The sequence below is a fragment of the Biomphalaria glabrata genome, chromosome 3 (assembly GCF_947242115.1).
Source record: "Biomphalaria glabrata chromosome 3, xgBioGlab47.1, whole genome shotgun sequence".
Lineage (NCBI taxonomy): Eukaryota > Metazoa > Mollusca > Gastropoda > Planorbidae > Biomphalaria > Biomphalaria glabrata.
In genome coordinates, this window is record NC_074713.1 from 26662631 (window position 1) to 26681319 (window position 18689).

Below are 18689 nucleotides of genomic sequence, written 5' to 3' on the forward strand. Positions count from 1 at the left end.
GTGCTCTTGGAATTAGGGGAATTACTTTTGAATTTTTTTGTTTTGTTTTATAGAGGAGGGGGAGTTAACTGCAAAAACCCCAGGTAGAGGGTTTAAAACTCAAAACCCCTGGTAGGGGGTTTTAAACTCGAACCCATCTGGTAGGGGTTTTAAACTCGAACCCCCATTGGTTGTGCTGGGGCAAGTGATGGTTTAGTATTAAAATCTCAACTAAAATAAACAAAATCAAAGCAAAAAATCAGTCACTAAATTCCGACTCCCCCCTTTCGGGGGGGGGGGGGATTTCATTTCCGGGGGGGGGGGGTTGATCCCCACCCCCACCACGGCTACGCCCATGGCGGACAGTATATATTATAGAATCATTTCTTACTATTCGACAGCTGCTCTGAGTTGGAAACCTATTCCGTAATGTCGAGCTTAAAGGATTACAGCGTAAAAGAGGTGGCCCTCTGGAAGCGATATAAAGATAAAATCAGGCGCCATTTGATACTATTGGCATGGAGGAAAGTAGCTGGCAGATGATATCCTCTGAAATGGAGAGCTCTCATGTGAATACATGTCTATATATATATACTATAAGCCTATATGTGCTGAAGACATAAGGAAGAGCACACTTTGGAGCGCACACCTTGTTTTATATGGGTAAACATATAATCATTGTTTAAATGTTTTTAGATGTAGATCTATATGGATATACATGTATATAGACTTTTAAATGGATGCAAGCTTTGCTTTTAGAAATACAAACTATAAGCTAATTATGTCTATTATTTAGGTAGCTGTATAATATTTGTATGGAATAAGAAGTAAACGTTACGGTACTTAGGTCATGTGAGATAAATGATCTTATTCTTTTTTTAACTCCTATAACCGAAATCAAAACACACACAAAAAAAACGACATTAGACACGACACGATTATTTATTGGTTAGCTCTATCTTGTTGTATGTGTTATTAGATCGGCGAGTTAAGGAATGTAAACAGACTGAAAGCCTAAGCTTTACATTAGGGAATGCAATGTATTGAAAGATTTAAATGTCAAAGCGCACAGATGAATACTTTTAAAGAGGCGAAGAAAAGATACGTCGTAATCGATTTCCAATCCATTTAACAAATGACAGGCATTTGAGTGGCAATAAAAGTAGACTATGACTTTCGGTTTTAGTCTTGTGTGAAGTGTTGACTAGAGAAAGTGGATCGATTCTATCATAGCATCGATGTTATTTGAAAACTGGTTTAACACTGTTTAAGAAAGATGACATCTTTTTTCACACTATACATCACCAAGTGTTTACTATAATTGAGGAGATCAAGCGAAGGTAAATTAATTTATACCATTTTAATATAGGCCTATATATATCTATTTATTTAGTGATTTTACTAAAGTGTGAATATTCGTTTGCTATAAATCTCACTGCTCTATTTTGTGTCTGTTCCAGTTTCTTAGTGCTTTCTTGAGTTGAGGGGTCCCAAACAGAGAATACATATTCTATTATTGGCCTAACCAAGGTTAAATAACATTTTAGTTTTATGTTCTTCATATTTGATTTATAGACATTTTTACCTGCCTGGTTGGACCACTTCAGGGACCGATTTTGAGTTTGCGTTTCCACACAAACTGTCTTTGCTTGTAGCAATAGTTTAACAATAAATACACATTATTTCCCACCAAAAAAGTCTTTTCGCTGTTGTTGTTGGGTTTTTTTTTTTTTGGGGGGGGGGGTAAGGGCGGACATCATATACCCTAGCTACGCCCCTGACTGATACTACTTCTAATGTACGATAATAGGTCACAGGGTCAGATGAACTTCTATTTGTTTGGCTTGGATGTAATAAACAAATTTATGATGATGTTAAATCCTATCTATTGGCCTGCTGGTGATCAGGCTCAACCTTGAATCTTCTTATTTTCAGCACTGCAGAAATGCGATTTCATTTTTTATTTAAACATTAATCTGTATATGTGAACAGCGTAATCGGAACCGTTCAATTTCTCACGAGAGAAGTTCCATCGTTCTGTTGACATCTGTTGCGTGAACATAACAGGCCCCCTACAAAACAGGCCACAGGCCCTCTACAAAACAGGCCCTCTACAAAACAGGCAGGCCCTCTACAAAACAGGCCTTCTACATAACAGGCCCTCTACAAAACAGGCCCTCTACAAGACGTCTTGCAGAAAACGGTGCACGCTCATCTGCCTCGAATGTCTCTCTCTTCTGTGCGCGGGTTAGCTGGTGAAGACGCGTCAGGATTATAAGATAGGCCTATAATTGGTTTGTGTAAATGACCTAGTTAATAGATGTGCACGTGTAAAAACTTCCGGAAGTCCTTGAAAAGCTATTTAGGTCAACATTGATGCGTGCTAGGAATGAAAGACATTTCTAGAGATGGATAAAAAATGACGTAACATTTCAGAAAAGTCTTTTTGGGCTATAAGCTATCAAAGTCATTGTTCATGAGTAATTTATTCTCAGTATTTCGTCAGTATCTCACTGTGCTTCCTTTACTGAAGTCAGTCAAGTTACTATACTATTTGTACAAGTTTAATATGAATTGATTTCACCATGAATGCGAAGGCATGATGATGTAGACTGTAGAGTATTGTAGAGGCAGATCTACAAGATCTAAGCGTCCGGGCATGGAAACGAAAGCACAGGAGAGATCTGAATGAAAAGATATGTTGAAGAAGGCCATGGCCCTCCATAAGCTCTGTTGCCACCGGGATGAATGGATGGATGAATTATTTCTATTTGACCTGCGCTTGTCTTACTATAAGAAGCAGTCTACGGATAGTGACCAAAAAAAATAATTAAAAAAATAGATCTCCGAAGTTCTGAATACAGAAAAATGCTTGGCTCGGGGCTCCGCCTCCAACTCCGCTGAAAGGGTTTATATAGCTCCCTCATGGGGTGGGGGTGCAAGCATACATTCTGTGACCGGAGAATAAGAATTCAAAAAACATTGAGAAAACAGATCGCTAGATCTGGGTATTTTGTCAGTAGCCTGTCACACCTGTTGAAACTCTCTCTCTCTCTCTCTCTCTCTCTGTGTGTGTGTGTGTGTGTGTGTCTCTCTAAGAGGTAAAACCGCTTGGCCACCTTTCAAGGGGCTCAAGTTCGAATCCCCACTCGAGTTGAGTTGTGTTTGCTGAGAGCCTAACGGCAGCACGGAAACCTTCTCCTAGATATCCCCTTCCCTCTAGGTCCACAAAATAGTTTGAAATTTGGACCTTAGCGCACTGATCACGCTGAGTGATAACAGATGCACTATTACATGAATTATTTTAAAACAATATTATCTTACTCTCTGGCTTATATAAACGTTGACATTTAGTATTTTTACGAAGTTTGATACCATGCTCGTTGACTCTAGATTCTAGATGCATGAAAACACATTAACTGACCGGTACAATAATAATAATTATTATTTAAAAAAATACTAATGATAAATCCAAACTTTTAGCAACCAGAACAAACTATTTCGGTCTAAGTCACTAATGAATGAAGGTTTCGTTTGGTTGTGAACACGCTCAGCGCAGGATTGTTAACGAGCCTTGTTAGACATGCTAGAAATAATTTCTTGGAAAAACAAAATGGACGTGTGTCGATTCTTGATGGGAAAAACCCGTTGACTAATGTCTTTATTTTTACATTATTTTTCTTTCTACCACTGCTTCGCCCACCTCTTTGTCAATACTTTAATTTTGGACTAGGACAAAGTTAAGTATGTTGTAACATATTGCTAAAAATTCCGGGAAATCCCTTCTGTTTCGTGCGAGATGTCTGGAACTGTGAGAGTGTTTTGGGATAACTACATTGAGAAATCGTGCTGGATTTTAATGCTTAAAAATAGAAGCTGTTATTTTGGCCTTTTTAAGTAGATGGTAAAAGAAATTAAACCGACCACCGGCACTGTCCGGCAGACAACGGTTATAACATGCGCTAGACATGGCAAAATATGTAGATTCTAGCTACGACTGCGTAGCCTCGTAAATGACTGCACTCCTTAATATTCTGACTACAAAAAACAAGCCTTATTAATACAATTATTTTCTACGAGAACTGGGGAACACAAAATATTAATTTCATTTATAGAGCGCTGTTATCAACCATTACGTAGGCTCAATTAAGCAATAGATCCATTACTGTACTTATTGTTCAATACTTCGTGTCAGAAGTTGTGGTCAGTGTTACTAACGTGAAAAAAAGCGACCTGTTGGTCACGCAGTGGCGTAGCTAGGAATTCGCTATCATTTTTGGGGGCTCGGGAGGGGGGCTTGGCCTCTTTGGGGGCTCCTGCGTTTTGCGTAATATTAACTATAAAAAACACTTATTTGGAGCCCTCCTCAAGTGGGGGCACGGGGGGATTTTCTAATATATATGCAAGCAATCATGTCTGGGTGAGTCCAAATGTACAAAGTAAATAAGTAAGCAATCATGTCTGGGTGAGTCCAAATGTACAAAGTAAATAAGTAAGCAATCATGTCTGGGTGAGTCCAAATGTACAAAGTAAATAAGTAAGCAATCATGCCTGGGTGAGTCCAAATGTACAAAGTAAATAAGTAAGCAATCATGTCTGGGTGAGTCCAAATGTACAAAGTAAATAAGTAAGCAATCATGTCTGGGTGAGTCCAAATGTACAAAGTAAATAAGTAAGCAATCATGTCTGGGTGAGTCCAAATGTACAAAGTAAATAAGTAAGCAATCATGTCTGGGTGAGTCCAAATGTACAAAGTAAATAAGTAAGCAATCATGCCTGGGTGAGTCCAAATGTACAAAGTAAATAAGTAAGCAATCATGCCTGGGTGAATCCAAATGTACAAAGTAAATAAGTAAGCAATCATGCCTGGGTGAGTCCAAATGTACAAAGTAAATAAGTAAGCAATCATGTCTGGGTGAGTCCAAATGTACAAAGTAAATAAGTAAGCAATCATGTCTGGGTGAGTCCAAATGTACAAAGTATAGCGCACATTTTAATGTTAGGATTAGCGGCTTGTAGTAGATCTTTGTACAACGTACGCATTATTGTTGATTAATTGTTCCTTTTTTTTAAATCGAAAGCTAGAAGTTAGAAGAACTTGAAGCTGGAGAAGTTTTCACAGGAACACCCGAAGGATTCATTTCTTAGACGTTTTACAAATAGATTGTTGGTTGTTAACTTGTTATGAATATTCACAATTGTCATTTGTTTGTTCTACAAGGTTTTACATGAATTTGTTTCTTACGGACGTTCCTTCCGATTTGAAGTTGATTACATATTAGCCCAAAACTCCATCTCCCAAGTCGGCGTGGGTTCGAACCCGGGATAATTGAGACACAATCCAGAACACATAATACACGACCAGGCAGTCCTCCATGTCCCTACGTTATCTGCCCATTCTGTATCAATCATTTCATATTCTTTTAGATTTCCATTTTTTATTTCAACTATTCAATGATTCGGACACTTAAATTCTTGGGCAGAGACAGCTATGCAAATTAATTGACATCGACTTAAATTCTTAGAAGGAGTTGTTTACAGTTATCTGATGTTGGCTACATACATTTTATGTTGGGGCAAGAGAAGTTAAGTACAAATAGAGGAATTTTAGTAGCATTAAAAATATACATACAACAGTAGAAATTACCCTATCAAATATTCAAACAAAAACATCACAAACACTTTCGTAAAATTAACATTGCCTAAACACACATTACATAATACTGCATAGACCAGCAAGTCGTGGCTAACCAGCTATAGATCAAAACGTAATATAAACCTTCAGCTATAGGTCACAACGTAATACAAACCTTCAGCTATAGGTCAAAACGTAATACAAACCTTCAGCTATAGGTCACAACGTAACACAAACATTCAGCTGTAGGTCAAAACGTAATACAAACCTTCAGCTATAGGTCACAACGTAATACAAACCTTCAGCTATAGGTCAAAACGTAATACAAACCTTCAGCTATAGTTCAAAACGTAATACAAACCTTCATCTATAGGTCAAAACGTAATACAAACCTTCAGCTATAGGTCACAACGTAATACAAACATTCAGCTATAGTTCAAAACGTAATACAAACCTTCAGCTATAGTTCAAAACGTAATACAAAACTTCAGCTATAGGTCAAAACGTAATACAAACATTCAGCTATAGGTCAAAACGTAATACAAACCTTCAGCTATAGGTCACAACGTAATACAAACCTTCAGCTATAGGTCACAACGTAATACAAACCTTCAGCTATAGGTCACAACGTAATACAAACCTTCAGCTATAGTTCTAAACGTAATACAAACCTTCAACTATAGGTCACAACGTAATACAAACCTTCAGCTATAGCTCCCCCTATACTTCAAAACGTAATACAAACCCTCAGCTATAGTTCAAAACGTAAAACAAACCCTCAGCTATAGTTCAAAACGTAATACAAACCCTCAGCCATAGGTCACAACGTAACACAAACATTCAGCTGTAGGTCCAAACGCAATACAAACCTTCAGCTATAGCTCCCCCTTATAGGTCCAAACGTAATACAAACCTTCAGCTATAGCTCCCCCTTATAGGTCCAAACGTAATACAAACCTTCAGCTATAGCTCCCCCTTATAGGTCCAAACGTAATACAAACCTTCAGCTATAGCTCCCCCTTATAGGTCCAAACGTAATACAAACCTTCAGCTATAGCTCCCCCCTATAGGTCCAAACGTAATACAAACCTTCAGACTTAATGATTATCACACAAGTTCTATTTATTATATGCAAATGTTGAACTGACTATTGAAAACATTATGAGACACTGAGACAGCCTTCACTTTTTCTTCTGTCCTATTGGAACCCCACATGATCTGACAAAGATCACTATTTCTTTCTTGTCTTTAGCAAGGATTAGAGCCTTTTCCATAGGCCTGTCCATTAGGTTGTTCTCCCAACGATTTTTTAAAAGCATATTTATAAATGACTTACTATTGTTTTAGAAATGTATAAATATGAATTACTTAATTCTCAGAAAAGTATACAGATACATGACTTATTCTGATAGAAAAGTATAGATATAAACTAATTGCTATTTAGATAGGAAAGTAAAGAAATAAATGACTTTCTATTTTGATAGAAAAATAAAGATAGTGACAGAGAGTTGTAATGGTAGAAATAACTTTTAAAAAGTCTAAAGTCTAATTTTAACATCTTTATTATCTTCCTCTGAAAGGAATTTAGACTTTTTGAGTCGCTGTTCTAATACATTTTAAAAACGATTAAGAAGGTGCAGACTTCTCTTCTTAGATCCCTGGTTTATTTAATGCTTGTGATTCTCTTTTTCAGAATGAGTGTGTCTAATAAGGAGCTCCAGAGGCATAAACTAATAGCTCAACCCGAGTGGAAAACACGCTATGAAAACAAGGCCTGTCACAGGCGTCTCTTTCTTTACTTGGACACATTGAGTCGACGGTCTGAGAGGGTGGCTGCCAGAATGACTCATGACATACGGAGAGCCAATGTGAACATCTTGCACAAAGATGAAGACAGAAAATCTCGAGTCGGATTCCCTCTGCTAAAAATAACTGCTTCCGGGAAAAGAAAGCATGGCGGGAAAGGTGCACACTATCCATCAGAACAACAGCCAAGGTCATTCAAACTCTCTTTCATTGACACGGAGAAGTCGACGGAGAGTAAAACATCACAAATAAATGACGTCATTTCATGCCAGTACGGGCGAGCCTGCCAGTCGTGCCCCTATTTTCCCTGCCGGCGTCCCCAGACGTACCACAGCCTCGGCTTTCGTCCCGACAACTGCTCCACTTTTGAGTGGATCACTTGGTCTGATCTGCAAAAGCGTCAAAATCTGTGAACACTCAAAGATCCATTTTAACACGTTGCATTTGATAAGAATCTGTTCCTTACATTCAACCCATACATACTTTCGGCATGGGGAAAGTAGAGCGGCCCACACATTTCTAGCCTAATTGGTGTCTTCGGTTAAATCGCGATTAAGGTACATCGATCTTTGCGTCACAGACAGAACATCTGTTGCCAAAGACCGATGTATTATTATTTCATTGTTGAACATTCACATCAAATTTAGGATGTGTTTCCTAACTGTATTAATTGTCTTTACATCAGGTACTAATGTCATTTCAAAGCGATCAGTCTTGGCAGTGTGACGTAGCAAGGTGACATCTTGATTTTTGTAGGAAGACTGAACACGTCATAAATAAAGATATTCCAAAAGAGATACACTTTGTTTGTCTGTTGTATGATCTTTTACCAATGTCGGATTTTAAAGTTAATTACGTCCTATCCCAAACCTCCATCAGGACGACTGGAGCTGGCGGAGGGCAGGGTTCGAACACGGGATCATAGAGATCATCGAACAACAAACCAAAGCTAATACCACCTATTATCCAAATTATTTATAGTATTAGGAAACTATGTGATTTGATTAAGGCAATGGCATTGGTGGCTTTTGACGTCTCGAGAGACAATCTTTTCCCTTTGCTACTTCTTGTGTGACTAAAGAGGCCAATCCTTGATACACAGCTGCGATCGCAGGTTGGGCATATGTAATCACCAGGCGCCGTTGCATTTTCACTCTTCTTTCTACTACTGGTGTGTATGGCATCTGCAATTCGGGACCCTTCTTTTATGCTCTCTCTCCATGTGGATCTATCCAGTGTCACGTTTCCCCAACTGTTAGTGTTGATTTTGAAGAGCTTCATGTTGCGTTTGCATACATCAGAATACCGTAAACGTGGGCGACTAGCAGCTCTCCTGCCTTCTATTAGATCGCCATACAGAATGTCTTGTGGTAGTCGACCTACTGGCATTCTACGAACGTGGCCTAGCCAGCCAAGGCGTCTGCTACTGATAACAGAGCGGATGTCGTGGCACCCTGCTCTTCGTAGCATTTCCTCATTGGTTATTTTATCTTGCCACCTTATTTTAAAGATCCGCCATAGACAACGGAGGTGAAAAAAATTTAAGCCTTTTTTCCTGCCATGAATAGGTTTCACTTCCGTATAGCAAAGTGCTCATCACACAGGTCCGGCAGACTAAGGCTTAGAAATTGTTAGTAAGGTATTGCCCCACACTCTTTTCTGAAAGCCAGACATAGTGCCCATTGCCTTGGCTATCCTGTTGTTCAGGTCTTTATCCAGACATAGTGCCCATTGCCTTGGCTATCCTGTTGTTCAGGTCTTTATCCAGACATAGTGCCCATTGCCTTGGCTATCCTGTTGTTCAGGTCTTTACCCAGACATAGTGCCCATTGCCTTGGCTATCCTGTTGTTCAGGTCTTTACCCAGACATAGTGCCCATTGCCTTGGCTATCCTGTTGTTCAGGTCTTTACCCAGACATAGTGCCCATGGCCTTGGCTATCCTGTTGTTCAGGTCTTTACCCAGACATAGTGCCCATGGCCTTGGCTATCCTGTTGTTCAGGTCTTTACCCAGACATAGTGCCCATGGTCTTGGCTATCCTGTTGTTCAGGTCTTTATCCAGCAGAACATGGTTTGATGTGATAGAGCTCACATAGCAAAAATTGGCAATGACATATCAACCATTATATTAATACTTATTGATGATACAGATAGTAATGAATAATAATTATCTAGAGAGTTTCTATACTATAGCAGTACAAAAATAACTTCTCTGCTTCTATATTTTAACTGTTTAGTCTTTAAAAAAGTTATTTAGCGGCCCATGAAGATGAAATAACCGCTATTAGTTTTGTCTAGTCTGTCAGTCCCGTTTAGATCACAAAAAACTGGAAAAGATAATGATAATTCGATATCATGCTATTTTAGATATTTCAAACTTCTGAGGCAACAGCTACTTTTTAGCTGCCGGCGAAAGGGGAAAAGACGCTATTAGTTTTGTGTGGCCTGTCTGTCCGTCCGTCCGTCCCGTTTAGATTTCATAAACTAGAAAAGATAGTGAAAATCCGACATATAATATTTTAGACCATTAAAAGTTCTGATGCAACGGCTTTTTTTTTTCTGAAAGCGAAAAATCTAATTTTTTAAATCACTTATGCAAGCAGTTTTTTCATAAAAATAAAAATTATAGAACACTTAACCAAAGGAATTTTTTAAAATTTTTTTTTTAATTCTTTTTTTTTTTTTACGGAAATGTTTTTTTCTTGAGGAATAAGAGATTGACCCTTTACAAAACAATTAGATCAATTAGATATTCATTATAAGACAGTTAGGACAGGTTCACATCCAACTTCACATTCTCTTTCACCTATCCTTTGGTCTGCTGGACCTTTGAGGCAACACACAATATCCGTTTAATCTTTTTTCTCCATTCTTCTCTGTCATTTGTCTTTGGTAGAATTTAATTCTGATAATATTGAAACCTGCCTTTTTACCTGCCTGGGTGGACCACTTCGGGACCGATTTTCAGTTTGTGTTTCCACACAAACTGCCTTTGTAACATTGTTTTCTTTTCTGAAAATGAAAAATTAATTTTTAAGTTTAATTATGCATGCTGTTTTTTTTTTTTTAAAGAACATACCATTTTTACAACTATATACTTTAAATAGTAAAAAAAAAACAAAACAAAAAAAAAAACCCACGGAAGATCATAGTAGTATGGCAGACAATTGTCCACTATATTTTAAACACATTTATGCGAAGCTGTTTTTCTTTAACTAATGTTTTTAAAAATGTGTACAGATTCATTTTTATCACAAACTGCCAGGTTCCTTTTGTCCATGTAGTGCGGAATCTTAAAGTTTTCTTCGACTCAACACTATCTTTAGACCCACACGTAAGTCAGCTCTGCAAGGGTCTTTATCTGCAGCTGTGTAGATTAGGCCAGATCAGACCATATTTAACAACGGGGTCAACATAAACGTTAGCTGTGGCATTCATACTCTCCCGCCTTGACTACTGCAACGCCGTGCTAGCAGGTATACCTGATGACAAAATAGCCAAGCTGCAACGTATTCAGAACAATGCCGCACGAATAGTCCTTAGAAAAACAAGACGAGATTCTGCTACTACACTCTTTCGCTTCCTGTGAAAGCGAGAATCGACTACAAGACGGCCACACTTTGTCATCAGTGCATCTATAACAAAGAAATGCCCTTGTACCTTAGCGAACTGAGAGAGCCCTTCGCTCAATGGACGCTTCTAGTGGTGCCACGTTTCTCTTTTAAAAGCTACGGTCTGCGGGCTTTTCATTGCACGGACCAAAGGTTTGGAACTCACTCCCCATTGACATCTGACTGATAACATGCTACACTACTTTCAAAAAAAAAAACATTAAGACCTATCTGTTTAAAACTTTTTTAGATTAGTATGTCATTTTAGCTACTTGAGCCTACATCATGTTTGTTCATAGCGCTTTATAAATAAAATTATTATGTGTATCACTGTCAGTAAAGTATTTTCTGTCGTACGAGCTACTTATATATTTTTAAAAAATGTTTACTTTTGTTTTAAAAGAGGAAGACTTCATGAAGTGAGTATATACGTGAAATATAATCTAATTCTAAAACAACTATTAATAAGCAGTGGTTTTTTTTTTATATACACGTAAAATACAGTATGGAACTCTGATCAACTACACTTCACATTGAAGTGATTCAACCCAACGGAAACGTTTCTTTCTTGAGGCCTTGACAGAGAGATTGGCCCTTTAGAAAACCATTATGCCAATAACATAATTATTTAATAACGTATGTTAGGATAGGTTCAGCCTATCGGACATACATTTATAATTCAAAAAACAGAAATGGAAAAGTGGTTTGAGTGCTGGGACAATTCCCAAAAAGCCCGTGGAGTCTGGGAGCGCATGAGGCGCCCTGACCGCACTTCCCCGTGGTGGAGGCTGTCCAGGCCTGAGCAAGCTATTATAGCACAGTGCAGGACAGGCCATTGTCCTGTTGGCTCATATTTCTCACGGCTATGGCCAAATTTCGATTCACGGTGCCCCCCGCTACGGGGAAGAAGAGGAAACCGTGCCTCATATTCTGTTTGACTGCCCCAGACTTGCTGATCTCTGTCTCGACATGTCTGGGAAACCAAATGTGAGCTTGTGCTCCCAGAGCTATATTTTTATATATTTTATTTTTATAGGCTAGTGCCAAACTTATTATTTGTACTTCCGCTTTTTGTGTATAAAAAGTGATGCCACGCTGTTTTTAAAACAGTTCAGTGTACAGTTGACCAGTGGTCAGTACCATATCTGTCTGTGTGACAGCTGAAGATATTTGTGGTCTGTCATCTAATTATATTTTTATTCATGTACCTGGGACGGCCTGTAAGTGTAGAAATATATATTTTTTTTCTAGATCTAGATCTATACTATGTGTAAAGTAGTTATTTTATTTTCTACTGGACTATTTGTCATAATAGTTGGCAACATGCTGTACGGAAGATGGCGGCGTCCATCAGTCCTAATAGAATATTTTATAATATAGTTTTGCATTTGTTTTGCAGGCTATTATTACTGCTGTGTAACTGCTGTGTAACTGCTGTGTTACTGCTTTTAACTGCTGCTTTTAGCTGTTGAATATTACTGCTTATAATTGCTGTTGTAGATCTATTCTAATTCTAGGGAATCTAGTTTTATTTTGTTTCTGTAGTGTTGCCTTATTAGTGGCTTAGTTATATTTATAGTCTGTTTCTCAGTTCTGTTCTTAGTGAATAGTAATGTACTGAGCCTAAGGCTAAGATGTTCTTGTTTTAGATATGGGTTGGTTGTAATAGTAGGATATTGTAGATCTAGACTAGTTTATTGTAGATCTAGGTCTAGTGTAATAGTTTTAGTGACTTAGTTAGATAGTTGTTTTGATCAGTTTGTGTCAGATAGTTGGTTTGGTTAGTTTGTTAGTGTTTGTAGTGGTGTAGATTTAGAGGGTTTTAGTTAGTTGCTGAGTTCAGTTGTAGAGTTAGTGTATATATTATTATAATATTATATTTTATTATTATTTGATTCCATGTAAATAAAGTTTCATTTTGTTTATTTATACTAAACTAAAGTTTGTTATCTTGTTTCCATTTAGTATAGTTAGTTGTCTGGTTACTTAGGTGACTCTAGCCCCTTGGTCACCATACCGAGGTGCACAGATTGAGCCCACCCAGTAGCGCAAACATCTGCCTACTGTTGGTAAATTTTAATGTTGAGCAGCAGAGAATAGGTCATCTCTCTCTATCCACTCGCGCCTGCCTGACCTGCTCACATTTTTGGTGTCAGAAGTGGGATCTGTGCTTGAGTGACCAGACTTGTATTTTTTATTGGCATAGATTAGGTTTGCGTAGGAGTTTAGGCATTGATAGGCGGTATAGATAGTGTTAGTTTAGTTGTTTTTTTGGTATTGTTATTGAGAGGTTATTAGGCTTTAGTTTTGTTGAGTAGTTACGTAGATGAACAGCGAGGCAGCAGCAGCAGCAAGAATGCAGCCGTCTCAGACAATGATCTTGGTGCCTAGGACAGAGATGAGTATCCGGCGCTTCCATGGTGATGGTCCTGCCAGGGAAATTGAAGAGTTCCTTCAAAATGTTGAGAGAGCTTGGAAGTCTCAACACATGGTGCATCCAGAGGAAAAATGTGACTTCCTCTTTGCACATCTAGGTGAGGCAGTGAAGGCCGAACTTAGGTGTCACCCTCAGACGACAAGGGCATGCCCAGATGCCCTTGTACAAGTTCTACGCTCCACCTATGGAGAAAGGCGGAGCGTCAACTGTCTGATTGGGCAGCTGTTCCGAATAAGCCAGCACCAGTATGAGTCTGTCCGCACTTACTCACACCGTCTCCTTCAGGCATTTGAAGCACTCACAGACAGGCAGAGAGCTCTATCTGAAACTCCCTTCAGCGAGTCTATCCTGAGGGACCAGTTTGTAGAAAACCTCAGTGACAGGACCCTAAGGAGAGACCTGCGAGAGAGACTACTTGACAGGCCAGAAACTGAATTCTTGGCGTTAAGAGACATGGCCATCAGGTGGGCCCAGGACGAGAATGTCGCACCGCAAGTCAACGTCACATGCAGTGAGATAAAGATTGAAGGCCAGCTAGCTGCGCTCTCCAAGCAAGTGGAGGAGCTTGCAGCCCAGATTGTGCTCCTACAACTTTCGGGACCACAGAACTCTAACTGTCCCCACTGCAACCACCATCAACCTGATCACATTAGCGGCAATGTGAGACAGGTTACCTCACAACGGCGCGTGGAGACAAAGCGCACTCTTAACCATAAGAGGCCAACGACGAAGAACAGGAAATGCTACACTTGTGGCAAACCTGGCCATCTGGCAAGAAATTGCAGGCTGCAGAACAGGTTCCAAGGTCAGCGAAAGAAGCCAGGGAACCGGGCTCACCAGCAACACCCTTCTAGAAGCAACTGCTCGAATTGTGGAAGCCGGGACCACTTCACCCGAGCTTGCCCTGATGTCACTGCAGCAGTGAATCGCGTTCAGGTTGCCTCAGTGGAACAACCACAGGCAGTACAACTGCAACCTGCTCCCAAGCCAACAGAATTGTCGGTTGAGGTGCCACCGAATCCTAGGCGGTCCAACACTGCTCCTGATTCAATTGTTCGCAGAAACCAACCCGCAGTGGCAGAAATGATGTCGATTCATTCAGAAGTTGCCTCACCTGACACTTCCAGTAATCATGCAGTAGGAGGTAGGGAAACAAATCCTTTCCTACAGTTTCATCCGGTCCAACCAGAATCCACCTTGCTCTCCCATGAGGTTCCTGAGTTGCAGAAGAAAAGGAACGACCTTCTGAACATTGGGTGCAGAGTTCTTGTCGAACAGAGAGTCAGAGGCCAGGGAAGAATGTTCATGCAGTATGAACCCTCGTGTTTTGTAATTACTGCAGTACCCAAGTATGCTTCTGGCTGGTACATGGTGGAGGCAGAAGACGGCAGTACTTACCGATATGTAAGAGAGGAGGAAATGAAGTTTGTTTCCTCACCATACTAGCACAATTCTTCATTTGTATATTTGTAATTTTTATTTAATATGTTGGTTGCATTCCAATGTATCAAGATGTATTAGTTTGTAATAACTCTATGAGTACATGTTATCTACATGTGTATTTGAAAGCTTTTTTTCAAAAGTTTAGTAGTTGCTAAACCTATTTCAGAATGTACAGAATCAAGAGTATTTTCTTGTGTTTTTAGCTGATGAAGTGTATATTTTTTTTGCTTTTGTCCTTGTAAAGAAATATAATTTAAGTCATGTCATGGAGATGTATATTTTTGTGTGAAATAGATTTTAGTGTGTATTTTCTTTGATGGTAGAATATGTCAGCAGTATGTATGTAATGCATTTTAAGTAGTTTGTTAGTATTTTGTTTTGCGAGGATGCAAAAAATTTAAGGCGGGATGAATGTGAGCTTGTGCTCCCAGAGCTATATTTTTATATATTTTATTTTTATAGGCTAGTGCCAAACTTATTATTTGTACTTCCGCTTTTTGTGTATAAAAAGTGATGCCACGCTGTTTTTAAAACAGTTCAGTGTACAGTTGACCAGTGGTCAGTACCATATCTGTCTGTGTGACAGCTGAAGATATTTGTGGTCTGTCATCTAATTATATTTTTATTCATGTACCTGGGACGGCCTGTAAGTGTAGAAATATATATTTTTTTTCTAGATCTAGATCTATACTATGTGTAAAGTAGTTATTTTATTTTCTACTGGACTATTTGTCATAATAGTTGGCAACATGCTGTACGGAAGATGGCGGCGTTCATCAGTCCTAATAGAATATTTTATAATATAGTTTTGCATTTGTTTTGCAGGCTATTATTACTGCTGTGTAACTGCTGTGTAACTGCTGTGTTACTGCTTTTAACTGCTGCTTTTAGCTGTTGAATATTACTGCTTATAATTGCTGTTGTAGATCTATTCTAATTCTAGGGAATCTAGTTTTATTTTGTTTCTGTAGTGTTGCCTTATTAGTGGCTTAGTTATATTTATAGTCTGTTTCTCAGTTCTGTTCTTAGTGAATAGTAATGTACTGAGCCTAAGGCTAAGATGTTCTTGTTTTAGATATGGGTTGGTTGTAATAGTAGGATATTGTAGATCTAGACTAGTTTATTGTAGATCTAGGTCTAGTGTAATAGTTTTAGTGACTTAGTTAGATAGTTGTTTTGATCAGTTTGTGTCAGATAGTTGGTTTGGTTAGTTTGTTAGTGTTTGTAGTGGTGTAGATTTAGAGGGTTTTAGTTAGTTGCTGAGTTCAGTTGTAGAGTTAGTGTATATATTATTATAATATTATATTTTATTATTATTTGATTCCATGTAAATAAAGTTTCATTTTGTTTATTTATACTAAACTAAAGTTTGTTATCTTGTTTCCATTTAGTATAGTTAGTTGTCTGGTTACTTAGGTGACTCTAGCCCCTTGGTCACCATACCGAGGTGCACAGATTGAGCCCACCCAGTAGCGCAAACATCTGCCTACTGTTGGTAAATTTTAATGTTGAGCAGCAGAGAATAGGTCATCTCTCTCTATCCACTCGCGCCTGCCTGACCTGCTCACACAAAAATTATCGACCTGTTTGGGGACATTTATGCACTACGCAAGACAGCAGGGTTTTTGTCCAGGGCTTTTGCAAGAGAGGATTTGAGCCTGTCAAGCCCCCACTGTAATGGAGTTTGATGGTGATGATGATCGGGCTTACATAAATATTAACAATGTAATAATAATAATAAATCTCCGTATATCCTGTGGACCATGGGGTATCATGTCGTCATTCGGACAAAGACAATACTTTCGAGACTCTTCTCTTTGTATAATGGAAATAGGGGTTGTTGTGGATGTGGTTGTAGTTGTATTTCAATTTGAATATATTTTAATAAATAAATGCACAATAGATGTGTAAGTATTGTTGAATATTGTTATCATCATGATAAATTTGATGTTTGACTCTAGTTTCTAGTCTAGGTGATTTATCAGTCAATCTTGATGTTTTTTCGCCACCTCAAAATGGCCGCAGACTTTTTTGTTTGTTTTCTGCGATAAACCAAAAAAAAAATAAATTCTTGTCTAAATGGGGATTCGAACTCAATTGGCAAGCAAGGGGGGTGGGGGTAGTTTTATGTCCGTCAGACACACATCTGTGAAAGGTCAAGTTTTTTTTTTTTTTTTTTTTTGTACCAGGGGAAGTAACGAAGGAAAAACTTTTAAATTGTTAATAATTTATATATTTAACTCCCCGAAAATAAGTAAAAATTTTCCAAATACAAAAGAAAAAGTTCACCTTTCAGACCTTACGATCTATAGGGCAGATGATGTAAAGGTCATCTGTTTCTGTGGCCCACGATTAACGAGGGTGTCATGTCTGTCAGTCCAGTTGTGATTATCCGTATAGGCCTACACTGTCAGTGTCCAATCGTAGAGGCAAAAAATATGGCGTATTTTTAGAAACCAAGCCTTAGTATCTAATTATGCCTTTTTACAATACCTTTCTTCAGGTCAGAACGTCTTCATACTTATGGGATGAAACCTACATGCTGGTCTTTAATACAGTGAAAACAATTTCCTTGAAGTTCAACAGCTGATGTATATCACTGTTAAATGAATTACTAGTTTGTTGGTCACTGTCACAGTCTCGGTTGCCATTGCCTGTTATTTGTTCACATTGGGTCAAGAAGGTGAAAAACATGAGAAACCTCTGATATAGAAGGAGGAAGTAAGAATGACTAAATTCCCTTTAAGTCAGTTGAGTCGTACACCTATTTTTAGTAGTTGTTTTCTGTAATTAGAGCTGGATATACTGGCGGATCCGGGGTCCTACGTTTATTTAGAAGTCATAGTTTAAGAACAAAATTAGTTGAATAACTATATAATTTTATATTATGTCGCTACACTTCTGGTAAGGTGGGGAGGGGGGGTCGATTGCGTATACTGCCCTCCCCACTCTGGCCCTTTGATTGGGGGGGGGGGGGGCGGTCCTATTTTTATGGAGCTATCATAGTTTGTTAACAAAATTCGTTGAATATCTATATAATATAAGCTACATATTGATGTTTTAACCCAATTTGTATATTATGTCGCACACACACTCTGATCTCAAATTTTATCATTAGTAAATATAAATTGAAAAAGGCTTTTACCAGGTGGGAGGGGCGATACATGCAATCGTCTTCCGCCGATCTGACAAACCAATACTTTTTTCTTTTTGTATTTTAGTTAAGAAATTACAAAATTAAAACAAAATGTCACTGATATAATTTATATTTGCTATAAATTAAATTTTTATATAGAAGAATTCTTTGATGCCAAATGCAATCATTAGCAGAAATTATAAAAAGGAGCGAGGATTAACGTTTTCACTCTACCGCCCTCTCCCTTTTCCAGATGAAAACATGACGTTTTAAAACAAAATAGTCAAATATTACGACAGAGTTTATGTAATTGCACACGAATTTATCTTAGTTATTTTAAGAAAGACTTTGTTTTGGAAAATTTAGAACTCATACGAAATTTTTCATTATAATAGTAACAGTTGAGATGAGCTCTAAACCCAAATATTATTTTCCTAATCAGCTTTTTCCAACCTTTACTCTTACGAATACTTTTCTATTGTATAAAAAAAATTGGGACCATAACTCACAATATATACTTGAATCCTAAAAATGCAAACAAATTTAGGGTAGACTTAGGTCCACTTAATTTCTCCTCTCACTTCCGAATTTTTTTGTTTAGAGCTTTGAAATATAATTCTGTAACAAAACAAAGTTACAAAC

At 38.2% G+C, this 18689-nt stretch overlaps 2 protein-coding genes across 4 annotated transcripts; both read left to right on the top strand.

The window, feature by feature from the left end:
• Positions 1 to 401: 401 nt before the first annotated feature.
• LOC106057080 (uncharacterized) lies at positions 402 to 8217 on the top strand. 2 transcript variants are annotated; one of them, XM_013214129.2, is made up of 2 exons: positions 402 to 642; positions 7308 to 8217. In XM_013214129.2, exons 1-2 carry the CDS (start codon positions 557 to 559, stop codon positions 7831 to 7833), a joined length of 612 nt encoding a protein of 203 aa, XP_013069583.2. In that variant the 5' UTR covers positions 402 to 556; the 3' UTR covers positions 7834 to 8217. The 2 variants fall into 2 exon arrangements, 1 of the variants encoding a protein (XP_013069583.2); XR_008777067.1 differs by lacking the exon at positions 402 to 642 and adding an exon at positions 649 to 1319.
• Positions 8218 to 11135: 2918 nt separating this feature from the next.
• On the top strand, positions 11136 to 16543 carry LOC129925303 (uncharacterized). 2 transcript variants are annotated; one of them, XR_008777099.1, is made up of 2 exons: positions 11136 to 15557; positions 15737 to 16542. XR_008777099.1 is itself a non-coding variant. In XM_056024849.1 (2 exons), exon 2 carries the CDS (start codon positions 13358 to 13360, stop codon positions 14912 to 14914), a length of 1557 nt encoding a protein of 518 aa, XP_055880824.1. In that variant the 5' UTR covers positions 11136 to 12251; positions 12431 to 13357; the 3' UTR covers positions 14915 to 16543. The 2 variants fall into 2 exon arrangements, 1 of the variants encoding a protein (XP_055880824.1); XM_056024849.1 differs by having other exon boundaries at positions 11136 to 12251; positions 12431 to 16543.
• The last annotated feature ends 2146 nt before the right edge of the window (positions 16544 to 18689 follow it).

Coding starts and splice junctions, on each gene's coding strand:
- LOC106057080 (XM_013214129.2), top strand. CDS start 557: ATGTCTATATATATATACTATAAGCCTATATGTGCTGAAGACATAAGG. Junction 643..7,307: donor GCACACCTTGTTTTATATGG/GTAAACATATAA, acceptor TCTCTTTTTCAG/AATGAGTGTGTCTAATAAGG.
- LOC129925303 (XM_056024849.1), top strand. CDS start 13,358: ATGAACAGCGAGGCAGCAGCAGCAGCAAGAATGCAGCCGTCTCAGACA.